This window comes from Malurus melanocephalus, unplaced genomic scaffold, assembly GCF_030028575.1.
Source record: "Malurus melanocephalus ecotype Western Australia unplaced genomic scaffold, MMel_1.1 scaffold_83, whole genome shotgun sequence".
Classification (NCBI taxonomy): domain Eukaryota; kingdom Metazoa; phylum Chordata; class Aves; order Passeriformes; family Maluridae; genus Malurus; species Malurus melanocephalus.
In genome coordinates this window covers 1,891,471-1,912,273 of record NW_026623315.1, presented here as the reverse complement: position 1 = coordinate 1,912,273, position 20,803 = coordinate 1,891,471, and the positions used below count along the sequence as shown (strand labels likewise).

Sequence of the window (20,803 nt, the reverse complement as noted above, 5' to 3'; positions counted from 1 at the left end):
ATGTAACAGACTCTACCACAGAACTTCATCTACAAAGAGGCTTTACATAAAAAAACAAAAAAAAGGGGATCAGCAAACTGAGGCTGCAGCTTATTACAAGAGAAAATGCACATTTATGCTTCTTCATAATAAATAGGTAGCATTAACTGGATTGTCCATGTCACTCAGATTTCAGTATTAGTATGTGTGACAGCAGTATCTGACATGAAAAAAACCCACGTATTTTAACAGGATAGATACTTTATGGGGAAATAGACAGCAATTACTGCCAATATAAATTGGACCTTACATCCACCTCTCTAAAAGACACCACAATCTGCAATATTTCAGTGTCAAACTTAATCTTTTATCTTCCTGCAGAGGTGAAAGTGCCAGGATGCACTTTTACCCATGAAGAGTTACCCTCAAGCTTCATCTGAAATGTATTGATAGACAGTAGGTTTCTTAGAACAGTAAGTTTGATTTTTCTACATGAACAAAAACAAGTAGCTTAAGATGTGACACTTTTSTCTATGATGTGACTTTTTTCTATACCTACAAATGTGTAGTTCTCAGCAGCTGGAGAATTAGGAAGCAGTTTCCTGCTCCATATCAAGAACCTACAAATAACAACATGAAAAAAGCAAAAACAAAAAAATCCCATCACTTTATTGATGTTTGGATACAGGCAGTTTCTCAAGAAGGACCATTCTGTAAAGCACAAACACAAACAGCACATACAAGTTATGAAAAATCTCCCCAAAACCACTGAATGCAGTAAGGAAAGAATCATCTTCACTGTGAGGCTAGAGCCCTAACCTGAGTGCCTGTTTTGCACTTGTCAAGTTGAGGATATCCTAACCTTAGTGTGATATGGTTACATCAAACCACTTAGAAATATGCAAACAAGAAAAAACCACAACATGTTTAGTGAAGCATGGTTACTGGGCTTTTCTTTATATTATCATTATTTCATTGTAAAAATGCACTTATTTAAATATTAATCACATTCAATATGCATTACATTGATTTTTTTTTTAAAGCTGACAGCAGGAGTTTTAAGGAAACTGACAAATACACAGACTGAAAAACACAGTCTTATTTGATTAAGAAAAAAACGTTTTTTGTATCTGCCAGCAGTACATCCTAGTAACAGGGAMACCTGTTTCCCTGCTTTTCACAACACAAAAAAAACCCCAAAAAAAAAGATGCAATAACATGTCAGTTTTAAGATGCTAGAGGAATAAGATAATCAACTACAGGTTTACTCATTAATTGAATTATCTTTTCTGAAGCAGTTTATTTAAAAGACAAACACCAAAAAAAGATCATCAYATTCTGCATATTCAAATTAGTGTCATTCAAATAAGAACTATCATTTTATGCCATTTAATCAAATGCTAGTTTCTGCTTATTTCTATTTTAAGTCAACTCTATTTCATCTTTGGCTAAAAAATCTACTTTTGAGTAAAATATTTTCAGTCTCTCATTAACCCGATACTGTGAGTGGCCAAAATTCACCTGATTAGCAACTCAGGACACAAATTTAACCACAGACACATTCTAAAAAGTGATTGACAAAGATTTCTGAGTCACATCAAACTATCAGTATCTTCTATATTCCTGACCTTCTACTTTAGGTTGAAATTGTATAGAAGCATTTCTGCAGTTCAGCCTTTTTTGAGGCAAAACAAACTACCTSAGTGGTAAAATGAGAAAGCTGACTGGCAAAGATACCTTTACAGCATCTCATCCATACGATCAATCTCAACATGACAATGCTGTCTCTGGAAAGGCTTGGACTACTGAGTCCATAAACTGATTTCACAGAAATATTTGTCAAGTAATTTTAAGAGTAAGATAGAGAGCCTATGTTTCACCACAAGTTTAAGAATTCAACTGACACCAGACCACTATCATCAACTGTGACACCAAAAAGGGACCTTGCTTAGTTTATCTAACCCAGTATCCTCCTGACAGAGGACAAAAGCAGATGTTCAAGAAACAGCACATGAAAGAGCTTTGAACAGGGGCTGGACCAGATGACTTTTAAGAGATTTTATCAAATGAACTAACCCATGATTCTGTAAAAAGGCCTGCAAATAAACAGTGATGCTTCCTTGAAATACCACTTACCTCCTAAAGTTTATGGTGCTAGTTGACAGAAATCTTTATTTTGACCTCTTAAAAACATGTGTTTTTGGAAAGTTATCAATAGTAAACAAGAAACTATCAATAGCCAGGCCCCCAAACTATCAAAATTCATTTCTCAAAAACCAAAAGCACAGACTTCAGTAAGGCACAGACTTCAAGCAAGAAATGGCTGCTTAACAATTATTTGCAGGAGGGCTATTCTGAAGCCTTTTAAAAGAGCTCTATAGATGAAGTGTCAAGAAGCTGCAGGAGGCATGTAACTGGAGACCTCTTCATCCACCTTAACTGAGAGCTGTTTTCTCTAAATTAGTACCATGTCACGATTTCAGCTACTGTCATTATGATTATCCTTCTCTTGATTTCCTACTTATCCTGCTGTCTGTATCTTTGCCTGGTTTTAGTCAGCCACTCAACACCATTTAATAGGCACTAGAAATAGAATTAGAGCACTCTACACTGTTCCCCAAAAGCAATTTACTTCTTAGAAATGAAATTTATTTAGAGAAAAAAAAAAGACCAAACAGAAAACTTCTGATGAATACCAAAATAGGGGAAAAGAATATATATATACACACACATAATACCTAGAAGTTTGTTGATTACTTAGCACAGTTGCTGAGTTGAATGTAGGTATCAACTCCTTTCTAATTAGACAGGTATATAAAATGTTATGCCAGTTGTAGAATAAATGCATTTACTCTAAAGCAGAAGCTGCTTCTGAGTAGAACCTCAAACAGTCCATGCATTTACAAAGCTTATAAAATACTTCCTCTGAGTCAGTTTTATTTTATTCAGCTATCTGAATGCTTGCCATTTCACATAAATCAACCAAAGCAGATAAATTCACTGTCAAACTAAAATCTGGACAGTTTTCAGTTCAAACCACAGTCAAACAGTGTAYAAAAATCACACCCTTTTACTTATTGTATGGACTGAAATAGCTGTGATAATTTAAGCYAAGTTGTTTCAATTCAAGSAATATTTAAAGCTAAAATATGGCCCGATCATTCAGGTCTCGACTCATTTCTCCACATTCAGTCACTAAAAGGTATCTGATCRAAGAATGACTTCACTATTAAACAACAGTGGCTAAAAGGATCAAACAGTACAGAACAAGAACTGCATCTCAGAAACACAGAGTGTTTCTCTTCTCAAGAAAGAACAYGGATTCAGTTTTTCAACCACTAGACTGTGTTGGTCAATTAAGCRGATTAGTAAGTACCATGCATTACTAAGGTCTACCTGTATTGTAGCAGAAGTGGGTATTGATCTTGCAAAACCACTGAGAGAAGACATTGCCCTGCAGTGCTAATTGATTTAGTATTTTACTTTCAGTTACGCAGGAAGAAATAGAAGACAACAGTTAAACTTGAAATAATCATGCAAACAAAAATTTTACATACTGTAAAATAGTAATAGAACAGAAACTGAAAAATTCCAGCACAGAAACTTTACAGAAGTGAATGTAAAATGCTATTTTAATTGATACCGCAATCTACACATAGGTGGGATTTTGACAAAGCAACCAAAATCATGCTCTTCAAGTTTCACTTGAGTTTCACTCAAGCTAATCAATGGGCCACAAATGGTGCTGCCATGAAACATATGTGGGGTGTGGGACAAGCAGTTTCTTTTGCCCTGCTCAAACCAACCTTTGCACCAGCTACCCCACACAGGCTTCAGAGTACATGAAAATGAGGTGGCTATGACTTTGTTTAAAGCTACTTCTTTCTGCATCAGAAGATTCATACTAMCAAGGTTACCTCTGGCTTGTTCAGAGCTGGGAGTGTCATACACTGGACCTACATAAAGAGATTATATGATGTCTTTTCATAACTACCATCACTAAGAGCACAGAAGAATGATGACTCAAACCTGTGAAAACATATCAAAGTTTTCTACATTTCTGAAGTGTTTGATCAGAAGTCTGGAGATACAAGGTTAGAATCTTGTGACCAAAATGTTCAGAAGGACATCCTCTTGAAAATAATTACAATTTAACTTGAACRTTACTTTACGTTGCTAACCTGTCAAGAAAAACACCGTCACACTTCAGGTCCTTCAAAAAGCCTCATTTGTTATTCTATTCATACAGTCCYATGTGAAGAGAGGGTATTTTTACTTCAGGGTATTACATTAATTGATCAAAGGCCTCTTTGACAGACTGTGCAGATATGTAAASCATTTTCTAGGATAACAAAAACAAAACAAACTAAATTATCTTCATCAATAGCAGATGAAAGTAGCTAATGAGAAAAACAGCAGAGCAAAAAATAACCGGAAACTGACAATAAAGTGTYTCATACATCAAACCAAGGAAGAACAGATGGTAAAAGAGAATTGTTGACTTTCAAGACAAAGAAGTTTACTCTCATAAAAYCTACAGCTTCCTTTAAACTGCAGCATGGGACAGAAACTTGAACATATCCTGTTATCAGATAGATCATGTAGATGTGAAGGCAAATTAATGGATCACAGTTTAACACAGATAGAAAGTGAATGTTTTACAGATTYACATCACAGGGTTTAAAAATATATTTACAGATGAAATATCAACTAGCTCTTTACCAGATTATTATATCACAGAAGAAGCACTCATATCTTTCATAAGACAAACTCAGAATATTCCTGGAATTCCTCCCAACCATGCTTTTGAATACAACACATAGTAATTCTATCTTGAAAGACAGAAGACATAGCAATGTGGATGAAGGCAATAACAATCAGTGGATGAATGCAGGGAATGCCCTCCATGCCATTCAACCTTATCAAGCATCACCAACTGCTTATCTGATAATTATGGTGGTTTGTTTTTCAGTTCTTCAGTTTAACACAGTTCTCATGATCATGTACTGAAAAGTTTTCCACAGACATCCAACAACTTCTTTCCAYTTCAGACCACTGAATTACTATTTTTTCTCTATCTTAGCAACAGAAAATGGATGCATGATTCCAGATTAGCCCATAAATTCAAAATTCAACATAYAATTACCTCAGACTTCAAAACTGCTATTTTAAAAGGTATTGCTGTTTGCAGTTTGAGATGTCACCAGGGAATGCTCCACATTCCTTTCAAAAAAGCAAGCTGACATTTTACACAGCAAGCAACACCACTTCACATGTCCCAAGCAGTAAAACAGATGCTGTTAGAATGGACACTTGGTATCTTTATCCAGCTCATATTTATCTGCATCCATTACTTCCCACTCTACAGAAGGCTGAGTTTAATTCCCTTAAATCACAGACCATTTCTGCCCTYCTGAGGAAGCCTCAGCCCCATGAAACATTTAAACATTAAACAATTTGTTTAGCCTTCACAGGAGAAGTTTCATGAACAGGAGTACCAGAATGATGCAGTTTGCATTAACTTTGGCAGATGTGTGGCTCCAGTTAAAAGGCATTTTGGTTATAGATGGGACCTTGAACCAGAATTCAAAGTTTCACTGACACAAAGCTAGAAGTGCTTGTGAAATTAGAAAATCAGGACCCCCAAAAAATTTTTCACTTCAAGTTTAACAGAGGGAAGCAACTATATGGAAAGGCTTCTTTACAAACTTAACACAGCTTAAACCAATACTGAGAGAAACTTGGCACCACTACAAGGTAAGAGTGCCAGAGTTCTCAAATTTGTGCTCTTGGTAAACTACCTACAGAGAAAAGTCAGCATGAAAGTAAAGGACGACAAGAATTTGAACAGAAAATACTGTTTTGATGAAATAATCATCTTCAGCARCCTTTCTCCCCTCCAACCACTGAAAAATCTAAATAGTCTGCCTTAAATACTGTGTTATGGAAAATTACWGGAAAATAACAGATACACCGTAAGAAGTAAGAAAAAATATCATTAGAAGATGTTCATTCCCTTTAATAAGGGAAATTCAAGACAAGAGTACGGCATAAACTCTAATCGGTGAATGTGCTCAGAACCTCAACAGAAAAATATCCAAAACCCAAATTGAAACAGTTGAATGTGACAGCCATACTACATAAAGAAAAAAAATGCAAATGGAAAAAATAGTAACTGCTCCAAATGGACGGGCAGGGAAGATCTGAAGTGACTGTTGAAAAATCAGCCAGAGGGAAAACAATCACATTGAATCACRTTGAATGGGTCACATGGACTTACTATAACTGAATATTTAGACCAACAATATTCACCCAAGAACATCACTTTGATGATAATATGAACCTATTCCTTAAACTTGTCAGCATTCCTTGATAGAGCAGGTAAGATTAACATTTTCAGCCAAAAATAAGCAGTTTTAAACTCATACACCATATTTATCTACACAAAAAAATGACTCCTACTCTGAATCCTKCTCTAGGCTTGAAGCAAAGATGGCTTCAAAAACCAGTGCTGCAGTGTAGTGGCACCTGATTATCCAGGGCAAAGGAACTGGAAACAGTATTAATGTGACTTCTAACAGGTCACTGCTTACAAGATATTCAACATTTCGTTCACACCCTACCCATGCACAGGACAGCTCAGAACAATCTGTTGAGTAGCATCAAAACAATCTGTTGAGTAGCCACCTGATGACCAATTTAAGAAATAAAATATATCCATTAGTTTGGTACCTTCTCTAAGAATTGTTCGAGTTCACACATTACATTAAACACCATTATATCTGAGCATCTAGAAAAGCATAATTAGAACATCATGCAGTGACTAATTACTGCTATTCTAATATCAAAATGCCAGATCCATTCATTTCAACTAAATTATGACCAACAAACCTGTCATCAATGGGAACAAGGACTAGGTTCAAATGCTGATCCCATCATAATGAACAAGCCCACTATAAAAGAATTAACTATCAACAGAGTAACTGCGTGTTTGTGTGCATGCATGCACATACTTGGATGTGTAAAATCAGCAAGCACATTKCTACTTAGAAATAAAACAAAATATGGTAAGGTAAGGGATGAAAAAACACCTGGAACAAAAAAAAAAAATATGCTGTTAGGAACACAGCAGAAATGGCCTGAAGGSAGCTAATACTGTGACAGAATTAATTATGTAGAGAACCACTGAAAAAAATCAAAAACCTCAAAAGTGAAGATGACATCTACACAATGCAAAACACAGTCCTTCATTAGATGGTATTCATAAAATTTCCTGAATTCATCTATTAGAGACTCAGTAAAATAGTTTATARCATTTGTTATGAGACTGACAAAATKRTTTATGRAATAGAAAAAAGAAAATGCTTGYAACAGRATGATCAMRTTTAAAAGAAAACCAACASAAGCCATTTAGATTATAGGCAGATTTTTGCCAAATTATGGGTTCACATCCACACACTTGGAAGTACAAGTCTCTTCCCACAAAAACCTTTGCCAGTAAACAAAGAATTTTAATAGAGAAATAAGGACCTGACYAAAATACTGCCACAAGAGAAACAGATCAATTTAGTTTACAATTGCCAAAGCTTTACAAAAACGTTTCCTTTATTTTTGCAAGCAAYAGTTTAATGTACTAATACTTAGCACTTAAGGTTAGTTGTCAGAACTTGAGCAATGTAACAGCAAGCATCCAGTAAGGAGGTACCTTACTGTTGCTGGTTTTCATATAATCTACTCAAGAAGCTTTGCATYCAAACACTTAATAAGAAAATAAAAATCCAAAGGCTCTTTAGAAGTCATCCAGTAAGCACTACAATTCCAATTAATGTTGTAACTGCAAACAATGTAAAAATGAGAATTGAAGATCAATCCTATTAAATACCAACTTCAGTCTGTTCATTAGAATCTTTAAGCTACTGCACACAGAGGAAAACACTTAAAATGAGCTTAACAAAAATTAAGGTTAATTTTTTTCCCTATTGAGTGATTAAAAGCCACTATGCTATCAGCAACTTGTGAAGTATTTGAAAAGTGATGGTTTCTACAGAAACTCAAATAGGCAGATTAACTGAATTTCGCAGACAGTAAGTTTCAGCAATAAAAGACTTTGTGCAGGTTTCTTTCCCCAGCACTACATAAAAAGGAACAGGAAAACACCACAAAAGAGGCAAGAACAGCAAGTACGTTGCCAACTACAGTTCATTGCATTACAAAAGAAAGGGGGGGGGGAACAAGATCCATCCATAAACCAACAAATAAGTATGAGAGAAGACTTAATCASTGAAGCCAAGTACTCATATGAACATGTACTTCAAGCTCTCATCTGAAAGCAACTCAGTGGAAAATCATGCAGGCCAGTAAACTCACTGTTAGGTTACTGATCTTTCACATCTTGAATAGATACTTACTTTTTCATGGAAGACCTTCAGAGTTCATCTACTTTTCCCYCTCAAAAAAATTTTAGAACATCTTTCCACAAAAAGGAGTGATAGGCTATTGATGAGGCATTACTCTGAAACAGAGATTATACCAGAAGAGTGTATCAACTCTAGACATACACTGGCTCCAATCTGAGCTCTACCAGTTTTCAATTTCCTTGAGTTTTACCTCTGCCAATTCACCAACACTAAATCTATTTTGCTTTGGCATCCCCATCAGGTACATGTTAAAGTATTCAGTCATCAGTTTTTATATTTTGTAGGCATCATCAGTGGAACACAGTAAATTTCTTATTTAAAGAATTCTGTAACCTTAAAAAACAACCTTTTCTATATCTATGCTTCATGAAAACCTCATAATCCTTTCAACAAAATCCCAACAACTTAATGTTTTGGTTTTTTTTTTAAAATCTTGTTTTCTAAAGGACCCAGACTTCAACTTTTCCTTATGAAGTACCCTGAGAACTGGGGGAGTGCTGTCTAACCCAGCCCCAGCCCACTGGCACAGCAGTACCAGACAGGCAGGTGTCATGCAAGTAGCCCAAAATGGGCTGCAGCCAAAGAGTGCAATGGCACACAAGGAAGTTTTCAAGGGACCAGAAAACTAGACGAATTGAGGTATTCTGAAGAAATGAATTTACAGGGGAAGGGAGGCAGGACACATGTGAGATATCTTGCTAGTTCTTTTCCATCATATGCTTTTTTTACTCCAGCCCTGTACACGAGACTGTACTCCCCTGACTCTACACACAAGGCACTGCACACTCCATGACAGTTCATGGATCCTAAGCAGATCCTAATGAAGGTCACACCAAAGGCTAAACATGTAACCAGATACTGCAGTAGTAGTAGATACTTTCAGTACCACTGAAACTTCAACCAGGAGCATTTCAAATTACAGCAGATCAACAAGAACTGGCAACATCCTAAAACTGTTCCTACTTCTGTACTGCCCACCCACAGGTTACTTTTAATTTTTCTTCCTATCCTGCAATAAATGATTTTGTTCCTGGCATTAAAATGGAGGGAGAGTAAAGAATAAGTATCTGTGAGTATCTCAGGCTCTTCATACAACTGGTTGACTTGACAAATAAATCCAGAAATGGAACAAGTGAAGGGGGTCATTTTAATCACAACATGATCCATCACTACAAGATACCAGCATTAAACCAGACCAAACTTTCTTCAGTGAACAACGGAAGCATTTTAAAACCTGCTTCTTTAATTTAACTTCAAGTCTTGCAAAATACAGTCCTTTTCTTTGCATCCATGCCAAAAAGCCATGTTTAAACCAAAACATTTGACTGTGCATATAATTACGAATAATGCACTCCAACAATATTGCATGGCATTTTCCTTTAAGTTGTAACTTACAGGTGATCTACAAGGCTAAAGCAACAATTTTGAAACAAACCTGACAATTTACTATAGAAGAGGCCTCAAAACAGCTTTCAAAATCAAAGCTACCAAACAGCTGCTCAAGAACTAGGAACTGTGCAGAAAGATCCTCTGAAAAGTCACTCGACTGCAATTRTTCTGTACTTCGGGAATCAGATGACTTTAAAAAAATAATTAAAGTAGAACTTCTAGTAAGACTCATGAAGTCTGAACACATTGAAATATACAGCCCTAGGAAAAGTCACCACATATACACATTCTTAAGTACATATARTCTATAGGAGAAAAGAATTTTTAAAAATTATTATTTTGCATCTACTTGGGTGTTGGTTCAAATCACATTACCAGCGTCATTTCAATACAAGAACAAAAGGGGGATTTCCTGACTCAGTGTTTAGAAGGAAGACACACTGAAAAATAACTATTTGTTCCACACCTCATATACACYAAAACAGAGACACACCCACTACTTAAGCAAGTGTAATTATATTATTAAACAGACAGAACTACAATTCCACAATTAAAACTTTCTTTATTTGTGAATTACTAACCACAGTGGTATTACCTCTGAAAGTTTTCTTTTCTTAGGCATCTAACTTMAACATGTACTTTCATCCAAGAAAGCCATAGAGCAGAGACATAGAGAATACTCTTTGGATTTCAGACAGACTAAATATTTATGTCAGGTTTTCAAGTGTTTCAACAACTATCTTATACTTGAAGAGATTACACAAGATTATGAAGGAACCAAGGCAAACTTGACATTTTTCCCACTGCTGAGCTTTAATGCTTCAGATGTGGAATTAGCTGCTTTATACCACTATTTTAATGTCTTGTTTTGAAAGCATCAAGAATGAATCTTGGTTAAATGCTTATTYCTGCCCACTTTGTCACATCCTCAGAGGAGGTGCTTGTGAGTCTTTACAAAACCAACTTGCTTGCAAAAGCAGCATGACTAAAACTACTCCTTAGCCTTTGAGAATATAACTAATATGAAGTTGACTCATGAGGATTAAAGACAAGTCAATACAAACTGATTAATAATGAAAACGAAGAGCCATCTCAAGAAAAGTTTATAAACACTAACAAAAGAACCAGTACAACTTAAAGAAAATAAACACAGTTTGAGACAGAAATGTTGACATGTTAACAATGGCTATATATTACACAGCAAAACCAATTTCTATTAAGACTCACTTTTCACGATTTTTGAAACATTTAATATAGAAAAGGTATCTTGATATACACTTTCTGTACTTGTATGTGTACAGTTCATAATCACTTCACCCCTCAGTTATACTTAATGTAAACACTGTAATACCTGCAAATCAGCAACTATACTTATAGGAAAGAGCTCCATAATATTACAAGCCTCAAATACATTAATCCTCTCAAGTCCTGACTCAAAGAGCAGAGTACAGGACAGAAAGCTGCCCCCATGCATTTGAAATGGACCACCTCCAAAGCAGTGCCACCAACCAGCTTAGCTCAGCCCAGATAAGGAGGCAATAACCTGCTCCAGAAACAATCATGCTCTTGCTCTAGGCTATTCTTCAACTATTGGGCCTTTCTAAATGCCCACATTTAAAAGCCCACTCTCCAACTTCACCTGCACAACARAAGTGCAGGGTGCCACCACACAGCCACAGGCAGCCCCACCAACTCTAGGGCAATGACAGTAACTGGGGAAATATGCATTTTATGGGAGTACAGTCACACTTAAGGCACGGGAAAGGTTCTGAAAAACTTATCTACTTCCCTGCAGAAGTTCTTACTGGAAGCATCCAATTTGTCTGATGCTTTACTTTCTACTTGCTCTGTCAAATATCTTACACTGTTAAACTGAAAACAGAATAGTTTCTAGCAGTAGAAAACCACATGATAGTATAATCATGCTGGCAATTCTGCTCCTCAACACTGCTCCTGTGATTTTTCATACTGCACATTTCAAAGGCAAAAAACCCAGATATAATGGGTGCCCGTTAAGTTTAACTGATAATTCCAGATTAAATGGAATTAAGGAAAACAAATGCATTGGCTGCAATATCAGGCCTCCCAAACACCTAAAAATAGATGGATATAGACCACAAATCCCAAACATGATTTGTTTTCTTCCTTGTACGTGTTTAGCAACCACAAGCACTGTTTTTTTTCTTTTTTCATTTCAGAACAAATGGGTAACACACTGACACAAGTACCTGTGAATAAAGCACAGCCAGCAGATTAGTTGTGCAATATGCAGTAAAAGGTAGCCATGCACGCATGACGTTTGGTAGTATAAAGGGCAAGGGAATATTTTAGATAATCTCCAAGAGATAATATATCCAGTATTCTGATTTTTCCACAACTGACCATATACAGATAAGCATTACATTCTAAATTTTAAACTTTACTAAATAGACTATAGGTAATTCCATTTATTATTACAGATTTGTATCATTATGTCAGCTAGAGACCTCAAACCAAGTTAGAGTACACCACCTCACAGGATGAATGCAGCAATAAATAATTACAATCCTAACAACCTATTTGCAGATTACATTACAATGTTTATCAACACAAGCGAACTATTTCACCTTCATATTTAAAAACAAACACATTTTTTCAGGGCATACGCATTATCAGGCACTTAACTTTGAAACAAAATAACTTTTCTACCCCACTCCTCCCCAGATGTCCCCAGAACACTGTAAGAGCCCCCACCATGTTGTTTAAACACTCGCTTTTAAATACCTGATTTCTATACATGGGGGWCAAAAGAAGGGAATTAGTGGTATTTTTAATTTAGGAAAATACTGCCACCTCTCCTAGTAAGATTCCAGACAAAGACACAAATTTCCATGCCAACAACAAATGAAATCTTAGAAATAAACACAAAAATATTAAAACTAGTCAACATCTCATTATTAATCTAATTTTGGACCAATTTTTCTTCTTCAGGGTCACAATTATCTACTGCTTTCCGAAATGTAATTGCTTTAAACTACAGGGAAACAAAAGAACACCAAGGTAATCTTACAGACTTTCTCCAGTTTTAACACATCCCTACATTTACCGCTTACGAAAACAGTTTCATCCCTTCTTCCTTCTTATTATCTGTAGATGGCAGAAAACCAAATTTTGCTTTAGAACAGCTTCTGGTACAGTTTTGTAGCAGAAAATGAATTATGTACTAGGACACTTCACTTAAAGGAACCTGTCATCAAGTTCCAAAAGCAAAAAGCAATCCTCAAATTTYAAAATTGCAACTCACTTTTGTAATCAAAATATAAATGATTAACACTGAGTTTTCACCAATTTGCCCTGGATTCCAACTCTGTCAATGGTACTATTATGTTACATGCTACATGTACATAAAGCCTGCACAAGATACCCATTGTGTTGATAACAAAACCAAGCACAATCAAGCTAGCCAAATTACAAAAGATAAACCTAGACAAAGTCACAGATGGCTATTATAGCACGTTTYTTAAACTTATTATTATTTTGCTGAAACCAGGGTCACGTATCCAGTAGCATCAGTTACACACAAACYAACTTTACTACAAGTCCATTATCATAAAGTACTCAAAAGAGCAAGAAAAAAGAAAGAAATGAGATGTCCTAGCAGGAAAGAGAACAAATTTGGGTCATCACTGAAGCCTAAATGAACAGTTCCAAATGGTATTATTCATTCATACCATAATTTCCCATTTTCTGTAGTCCATAGGGAACAAGCTGTTTACATTTGGTTTTCTTTGCAACCATACAAACTAGGAAGGTTTTTTTAAATTAATGTTTTGATTCTGTAGCACAGTTTTGCAGCCACAGAAGTGCAGGATGTACAGGATATTACTGCCTAGTAATGTACAAGGTTTGCCATGTTGCACTCAACCAAAAAAACAGTTCATTTTTTTTTATTCAAATGAAAATCAAGTTCAAATTACTACTGCCATACTTTCAAATAGAATTTTAGACCAGATCCACACKAAGCTGCTTTCTTAAGACTAAACAATCTATACAGTTGTCATCATTTATTCTTCTCATCAACTTGTAAACCAGAAAACATGCTCTTTTTCACCAACCTAGATTTATCAGTCTAGCAGGGGAAGATCCATGTTTTCTCATGAGATCGAGCAAAACATATTTACATTACAGATTTTAAGAAGTACATCARAATACTTCTAACAATCAACACTTAAAACAAAGAAAGAAACTTACCTACTACCATGAGAGTGAATTCAAATCCTCTCTTCACAGACTTTCGGTAAACTTGATTTGGAAGGTTTGCAAACCCCACATATCCTTCAAGGTTCTTCTGTTGCTAAAGCAAGAGACATTTAGGAAAAAAAAAAAAAAGAAGTTAAAAGGAAAGCATTTCATGGTTTGMATTTTTAGTTATTAAAATGTTCACTTCCTCATTTGTAGTAAAGTACTATCTACCCAACCTCTCAAAGACCCAAGCTGTTTACATTCAAGACAGTGCAATGAACTGCAGCAGCAAGTAAGGATTTTTTTTTTTCTACTGGATAGCAAAAAAACTGGCACRGAAACCACAGAAATTGTATTTTGAGCAAATACAATTGCCACATTATGACTGTTTATACAAGTACAGGAGTGTGCATGTGCAAACAAATTAAAACATAATCAACTTGGTACCAACGTCCACTGGAAACATAGGCCAGCAGTATGAAAGCACCTTTCCTATGCTTTCCAGTCATGATGGAACAAAAGGAACCAACTTGACATACTCTGCTTCTGTGCCACACAACTAGAGGCCTTCATCTTAAACCCAGACTCACACTAATGCAGCAAGCCTTGCAATAAACTCTCCACAAAGGCAAAACTTCAGCTGCCTTGTACTGTGAAAAACTTAGCCAAAATAGTGTCTTCTAGGAAACAAGAGAATTCTGGATGTTAGCCACTACTTCTTCTGAGCACATTAATGAAAATGCTGGAGGTGGTTAAACCACCTCCTCCTCACTGAACTAGATGCAGTAATCTTTCAAAGAACAACCGTGCTGCCCTTACACCACTCTTCCAGCCCAATCCTACAACTGTTTATTAACATAGCAGGTTTGAGAATTGTCTTATGAGACTGGACAGTTCAGCTGTTTTAAAAAGAATCTGAAAATACCTCTCTGAGACAATGGCCTACTTAAAGCAACACGAGGCAGAGCTTGCCATGGAGCAATGACTTCAGCCTTTAGGCTTTATATCCATGCAAAGTTCAGAGGATGTCATGYGATGATGGTACTACCTTAGCTTCAGAGTTTAAGAGGGCTTTTTATATCCCCAAAGGTGAAATGCTGTCTACAAGTTTAAATTCCACTCCCTAACATTATAAGCACAGAGGAATTCTAAAAAATAATTTGTAAAAAAAAAATTCTACTACAGGCACTATTCCCTCAGAACTTCTCCATATGGGATACAGTATGGCTAATTTAAGTTTGGTATGTGGTTGACTCATGCTTATTTTGGATTTTTTTCTTTGTAAAACTGACAGAACAAAATCTAGCACAGTAATAACTAAKAGAATTTTTAAATGAAAAATACTTTTTTTAGAGCAATAGTATAAAACCACTATCACCTTTAAAGTATTGAATGCAAGAAGAACTAACCTCTTGGCAATCAAACTGCATTGGTCAATGAATGGACTCTGCTTTAAGTCACTATTAATCTCAAGAAAAGCAACACCACTACAAAGATCAAGTWAGAGGTTCAAGTTAAAATACACACAATGTTACTACTTCTCTAAATGTAGGCATCTTTTGYCCCATCATCAAGAAACTCTGAATTTTAAAGAAGCTTTTTCTTTCAATAGAGCCCTTAGTGTAGCCATAATCTTATCTGAAAARTTTTAAAATATTTTTAAAATCAGCCAGGAATTCAAAATCTAAATATTTGTTTWAATTTTCCAATCTATTCATACATGTGAGGAATGGAATTTCTCACGATCTAAAACCCTGAGCAAGAGCCAATGCTTCAGAGAAACTACATGACATTCAGGTCAATGCTTTTCACGATATTAAAGAGCTCCTTGAAAGTGCAGGTCCTTAATAACCATTAAGGATATGGAACCGCTATTCATCCTGCCAGATGTGTAATACCTAATCAGCCAGACACTCTCAATAGCTCTACTTGTCAACAACCTGCATTTTTTCATATCTACATATCTTTTAATGTGTGTCATGCTTACCAGAAACAGCTCACTTCCTCATTAGCTAATTATTCTTTTGMTTTAAAAGAATGGTTTCCATGTAATTCTTGTTTTGAACTAGTTATTTCTTTTCCCTTCTTCTTTATATACAACTCCACATTTAGGATAGACCTACTGCTAAGAACTGTTAGATCACTGAGTATAAAATGCTAAAAAGGAATAGATGACAATTTTTGGGTTGTTTGCTCTTTTAAGTGGGTCTACAGTAATTACACCCACAAATTAAGATAATGAAATATAAATGTTACTAAGCAGAAAGATGCAGATGTATGACATGTTACACTGGACATTAATGCTGTGTTTAATGCAAGCATTTATCATCCACAGGAAAGAGCTTTTTAAAAAACTGCAGCTAGATGACAGATTCAGATTTCTGGCACACCAATTAAAACTAAGATTTCAACATACTGGTTTTTAAATGGTTGCATTTGTTCATAACTTGCTACTTCTAAAGAGACCAAGACAAATTAGGAACTGAGTTTCTTTATTTCCTATAACAGCTTTTAAATGAACTTAGTGCTTTTTTTGCAAAAGAATTAACTTCCACTGTCTGGAACATGGTGCCATGTGACAACTCATGTTTCTAATACTTACAATACCTTCCCCTTAATTTTTATTCCTTCCTGATTTTCAACCAGCTGCTACCTAAACTCAATTTTAGTTCATCTACAAAAATCCTAATGCTGYTTCTATTCCCACATTAGCTGTAAAACACCTGCATCAAAGTAATACTTACAGCTACTTTGTAAACAACAGGTTTCCGTCATTTCCAGGATTGAAGATAGCAACAGAATACATCCAGAAGTAGTCCAGTAAAATGATGAATTTGAAGCATTGCAGCAACGAGTCCATACAGGTACAGCCGCAATCCARAGAGAGAAACAGGGGCAGGTATGAGAAGGAGAAGAAAAGAAAAAGTTACTTACATTTGATCAAATGCACAGTATCTTCCATTTAGTATGCTCAGCATACAGCATGTTAGGCAGAATCACAGAATAGTTTGGGGGTTGGAAGGGATCTTGAGGAYCATCTGCTTCTAAASCCCCTGTCATGGGCATGGACACCATCCACCATAGCAGGTTGCTTTAAGTTCCATCCAACCTGACCTTGAACACTTCCAGGGATGGGGCATYCACAACCTCTCTGGACAACCTATTCCAGTGCCTCACCACCCTCATAAAAAATAATTTCTTCCTAATATCTAATCTAAACCTATCCTCTACCAGTTTAAAGCCATTCCCCATGGTTCTCCCACTTCTCGCCCTTGTTAAAATTCCCTCTTCAGGTTTCTTGCAGGCCTCCTTAATTCACTTCATTAGTAACCTTAATTTAGTTTGGATTATAYATATGACAGCCTAATTTCATCATAATATACTACATGACCTCCAGCCATTTAATGATCAATACAGGTAGTTATACACCGTCTCCTTTTACTTCAGTTATTCAACGGGTTTTTTGTTTGCCATATGCTACCTGACTCTGTAACGGGTTCAAGGGTATTTCTTCTTCAGAGGTGTTTATTGGAATATGTAATCTCATTTCACCACACTACTGCATAGTATTTTTATTTTAGTGTGGAAAAGGCACAGAGATGAAAGCCATCATCACAGCAAATGTCTCCCAGGATTGTGTATTTCTAAGTCACTTTATATATTCAGTGAACAGTGCTGATTCACTTCATTTGCAACACTGAGCATTAGAGCATTGCTGCAACCTTGGGCACAACTGTCATGGTTCAACAGCCAGAAAATAAAGAATAAAGAAGCACAAGTTAAGTGTCTGTTCAACAACACCCRACTCGGGCATGACAAGAGGTCTATAACAGTTCTATAACATAGTCACTTACAATACCTTAACTACAAAGCTGTACAAGAAAGACACTTTACATTTCTGTTTGTCACTAAACATCTTCCCACACTTGAATATTTCAAGACACTGATACAAACGAAAAAGTAAAAAGACCTTAACAGCAAATTCTAGGCCAGCAATTAAGATGCTTTGGCACCTTAATACCTTATTTTTTAATCAACCCCATAGTCCCAGAGTCTGAATCCATTTTTTTTTTAAATTTATACTGCGATGGAGACTGCAGTTCTACATGGCACTGAAGTCCCCTTCTGCTTTTCTACCTAATGCAATATAAGCCTTCATGTTCTATCAGATTCTGGAGCCATAACATCTCAGCATCCTGGGTACACTGCTGCTGYACTCTTCCGAGAGGACAAAAAAAAGAAAAGCACTGCTAGTCAATTCCAGTTCTTCTCTTTGCCCTGCAGAAAGGTGGCACAAGATGTTCTGTGTGGAAGCTTCCCTTTGCTTTTGGAGGAAGACAGATGCATAGGTAGCAGAACTGGGGCAAGCTGTACAGGCTGGAATACAACGATCCCACAGCAGTCCCAGGATTTTAATATCAACCACCTCAAGTSCTGTATTACCAACAGGTATCAAGCTGCATAAAGTACTAACAGGAATCATGCTGCACACACCACAATTTCAAGCAGCTCAGCAAGTGCACAGAAGGGCCTAGTTCCCTGGAAAAAACCAGTCCTATTTCAAAACCTATCATGCAGCAAGAACTGCCACATGGGTCACATCAAAGTTCATGCCTTCAACAGTGGCCAGAAACACACATCTAAAGGAGCACATACATGAACAAAGCAGTGTTTCTCTAAACACCTCCACAGTCACCAAAGATCTACCTTGCAAGCATTTAAGACAGTGGTATTTGTTCACTTTAACAGCATTTGACTAATTTCTCCTCCACGCACATTCTTCTTACCATCACAAAAACAGCATCCACAGAAGTCTCTGTAGCAAGGAATCCCTCCATACATTGTAAAAAGGAGGACTTTATCATTTCAAAATTATCTCCTGTTAGCTTAACTGCTGACCAATAGTATCTTCATTGGAAAACAGCCCAACTCATCTAGCACATTGCATTCAAAAGAAGCCATTTCATGYCTCTAATTGCTCCTGCTGCTCTTATGTAACTCTAGCTCTTACTCTTCTGGAGAGGCCAGGGCAAGAGCTGCACACAGTATCCAACAGGAAAAACACTCACAGACCCAATGTCTGATCCTGTGCTCTCTTACTCTGCTCCTTTCTTACTAATYCCCAACATGTAACTTATTTGACTCCTTCTGAGTACTGAGCTGATGACACYGTGAGCTGTATGCGAGACCTCACTACTGAGCTTTAAAAAATGTTCACAGCTTATCACTGAACATGCTGCACATTTATCACTTTACATCCACCTATGCTGTATTCCAGCTATCCTTTCACATTAAGTTTTCTAATACTTGTATGTTCTTGCAGCTGTCAGCCATCTCTGATCTAAATTAGCACAAATGAAGGCAAGCCAAATTATGAATTTGGCCTTAGCTGACTTCCAATGCATCCACTCTATGTACTCAATGTTGTTTTAATATATGTCTCCCTCAAGCAAAATGTCACAGCCCACATAAACCAGCTGCAGAGCTGGTGTTTTTGGATCAATCATCTGAATCAATGAATTAATWGCCAGCAGCAAACTGCTCTAACTATGCAGATGAGTGAAAAGAGAAACAAGGCAGCATCAGTGGCTTCCCAAGTTGTTCTAAGAGAGAACACTGATTTTTAAAAAAGATCCTCCTCTCTTTCTTTTCCATCATATTTGTTATTGCCCAGACACCAAAATTTACATTTCTCCTTTATTCTGGGAAGACTGTGTCCAGGAATGATAAATTTCAAGTAATTCTTCAGGTACTACCATCTGGACTAAAAGATGACAGTCTCTGGCCTGTGGTCCAGTGTCTGACAAGAGTATACCTTACCCCTCTAATCAAGAGGAGACGGAAGTCCAAAGTGAACTAAAAAACATTTTTTACCTCTATGATGTGCAACCTAAGAGTTCAGCTCACATTCGACACAGGTAAGTGCAGCTACTGTGCACTGGCAGCAACTAGCAGCCTGTAGCGCTATGTTATAAAAACTCTTCAAGGACTTATGACATAGCCAAACTAGCAGCAAATATTAATGAAGACAGCTGGAGAGAAAAGAGAAGACCAAACAGAAAAGCAGGGTGACATCGCGGAGTCACTGTCCTTTCCAATCCAAGCTGGCTTTAGCACTTGTCAATCAAACTTATTCTGAGAGAAAGAAATACTTTTTCTTCACCTAGTGACCTCCTAGGAAATACTGTTTTYAGAAGTACCCAGAAGCATCACAAAAYCCCCAACCATTGTTGAAATCTGACYACAACTTAAAGTGATATYAGAAAGGGCAGAYACCCTCTGAATYTGGCATATGAYAGCAATGTTTGTTAAARTTAGAAGATAAGCTGATCATTTTTAACTTATTTCACACAGCTGGAACCAGGAGCACCTTCTGAACACAGTATTTTTTTTCTACAATTTATATTTGTTACTTCTACAATTTATATTTGCTATTTTGCTATATTTGTCCCTAGATGTGGGGCAAGTTTTCTTTACACACAATTTGCTTTGAAAATGTCAGTCCTGCTAAAATTCAAGAATTTTCACCTGCTCTAACAATGATTTCAATAACTAAAATAAGCTTTTCAGAACTTTTAGCTGAATTTCTGCAAACTCTTTAGCCACARTATTTCTATGCAATGTCCTATGACCATACTGTACGACCAGTTTGATAGTCTCTAGTTCTATACAGAAAGACTGGTCTATAAACACTGCTTACTTSTATTTCCTCCACTATTCCTGATGTGGTAACTTTTTATTTTCTCCTTTCTAACACTGCTAGTTGTTTGAAGTCTCCACATCAACATAGAGAAGCC

General features: G+C 36.4%; 1 protein-coding gene across 1 annotated transcript in view; it reads right to left on the bottom strand.

The window, feature by feature from the left end:
• The window catches only part of SEPTIN7 (septin 7), an 82,342-nt gene that overhangs the window by 46,321 nt on the left and 15,218 nt on the right, over window positions 1-20,803 (bottom strand). Inside the window, 1 exon segment of the mRNA XM_057367741.1 lies at window positions 14,016-14,118. Coding sequence (XP_057223724.1) covers window positions 14,016-14,118 — 103 coding nt within the window.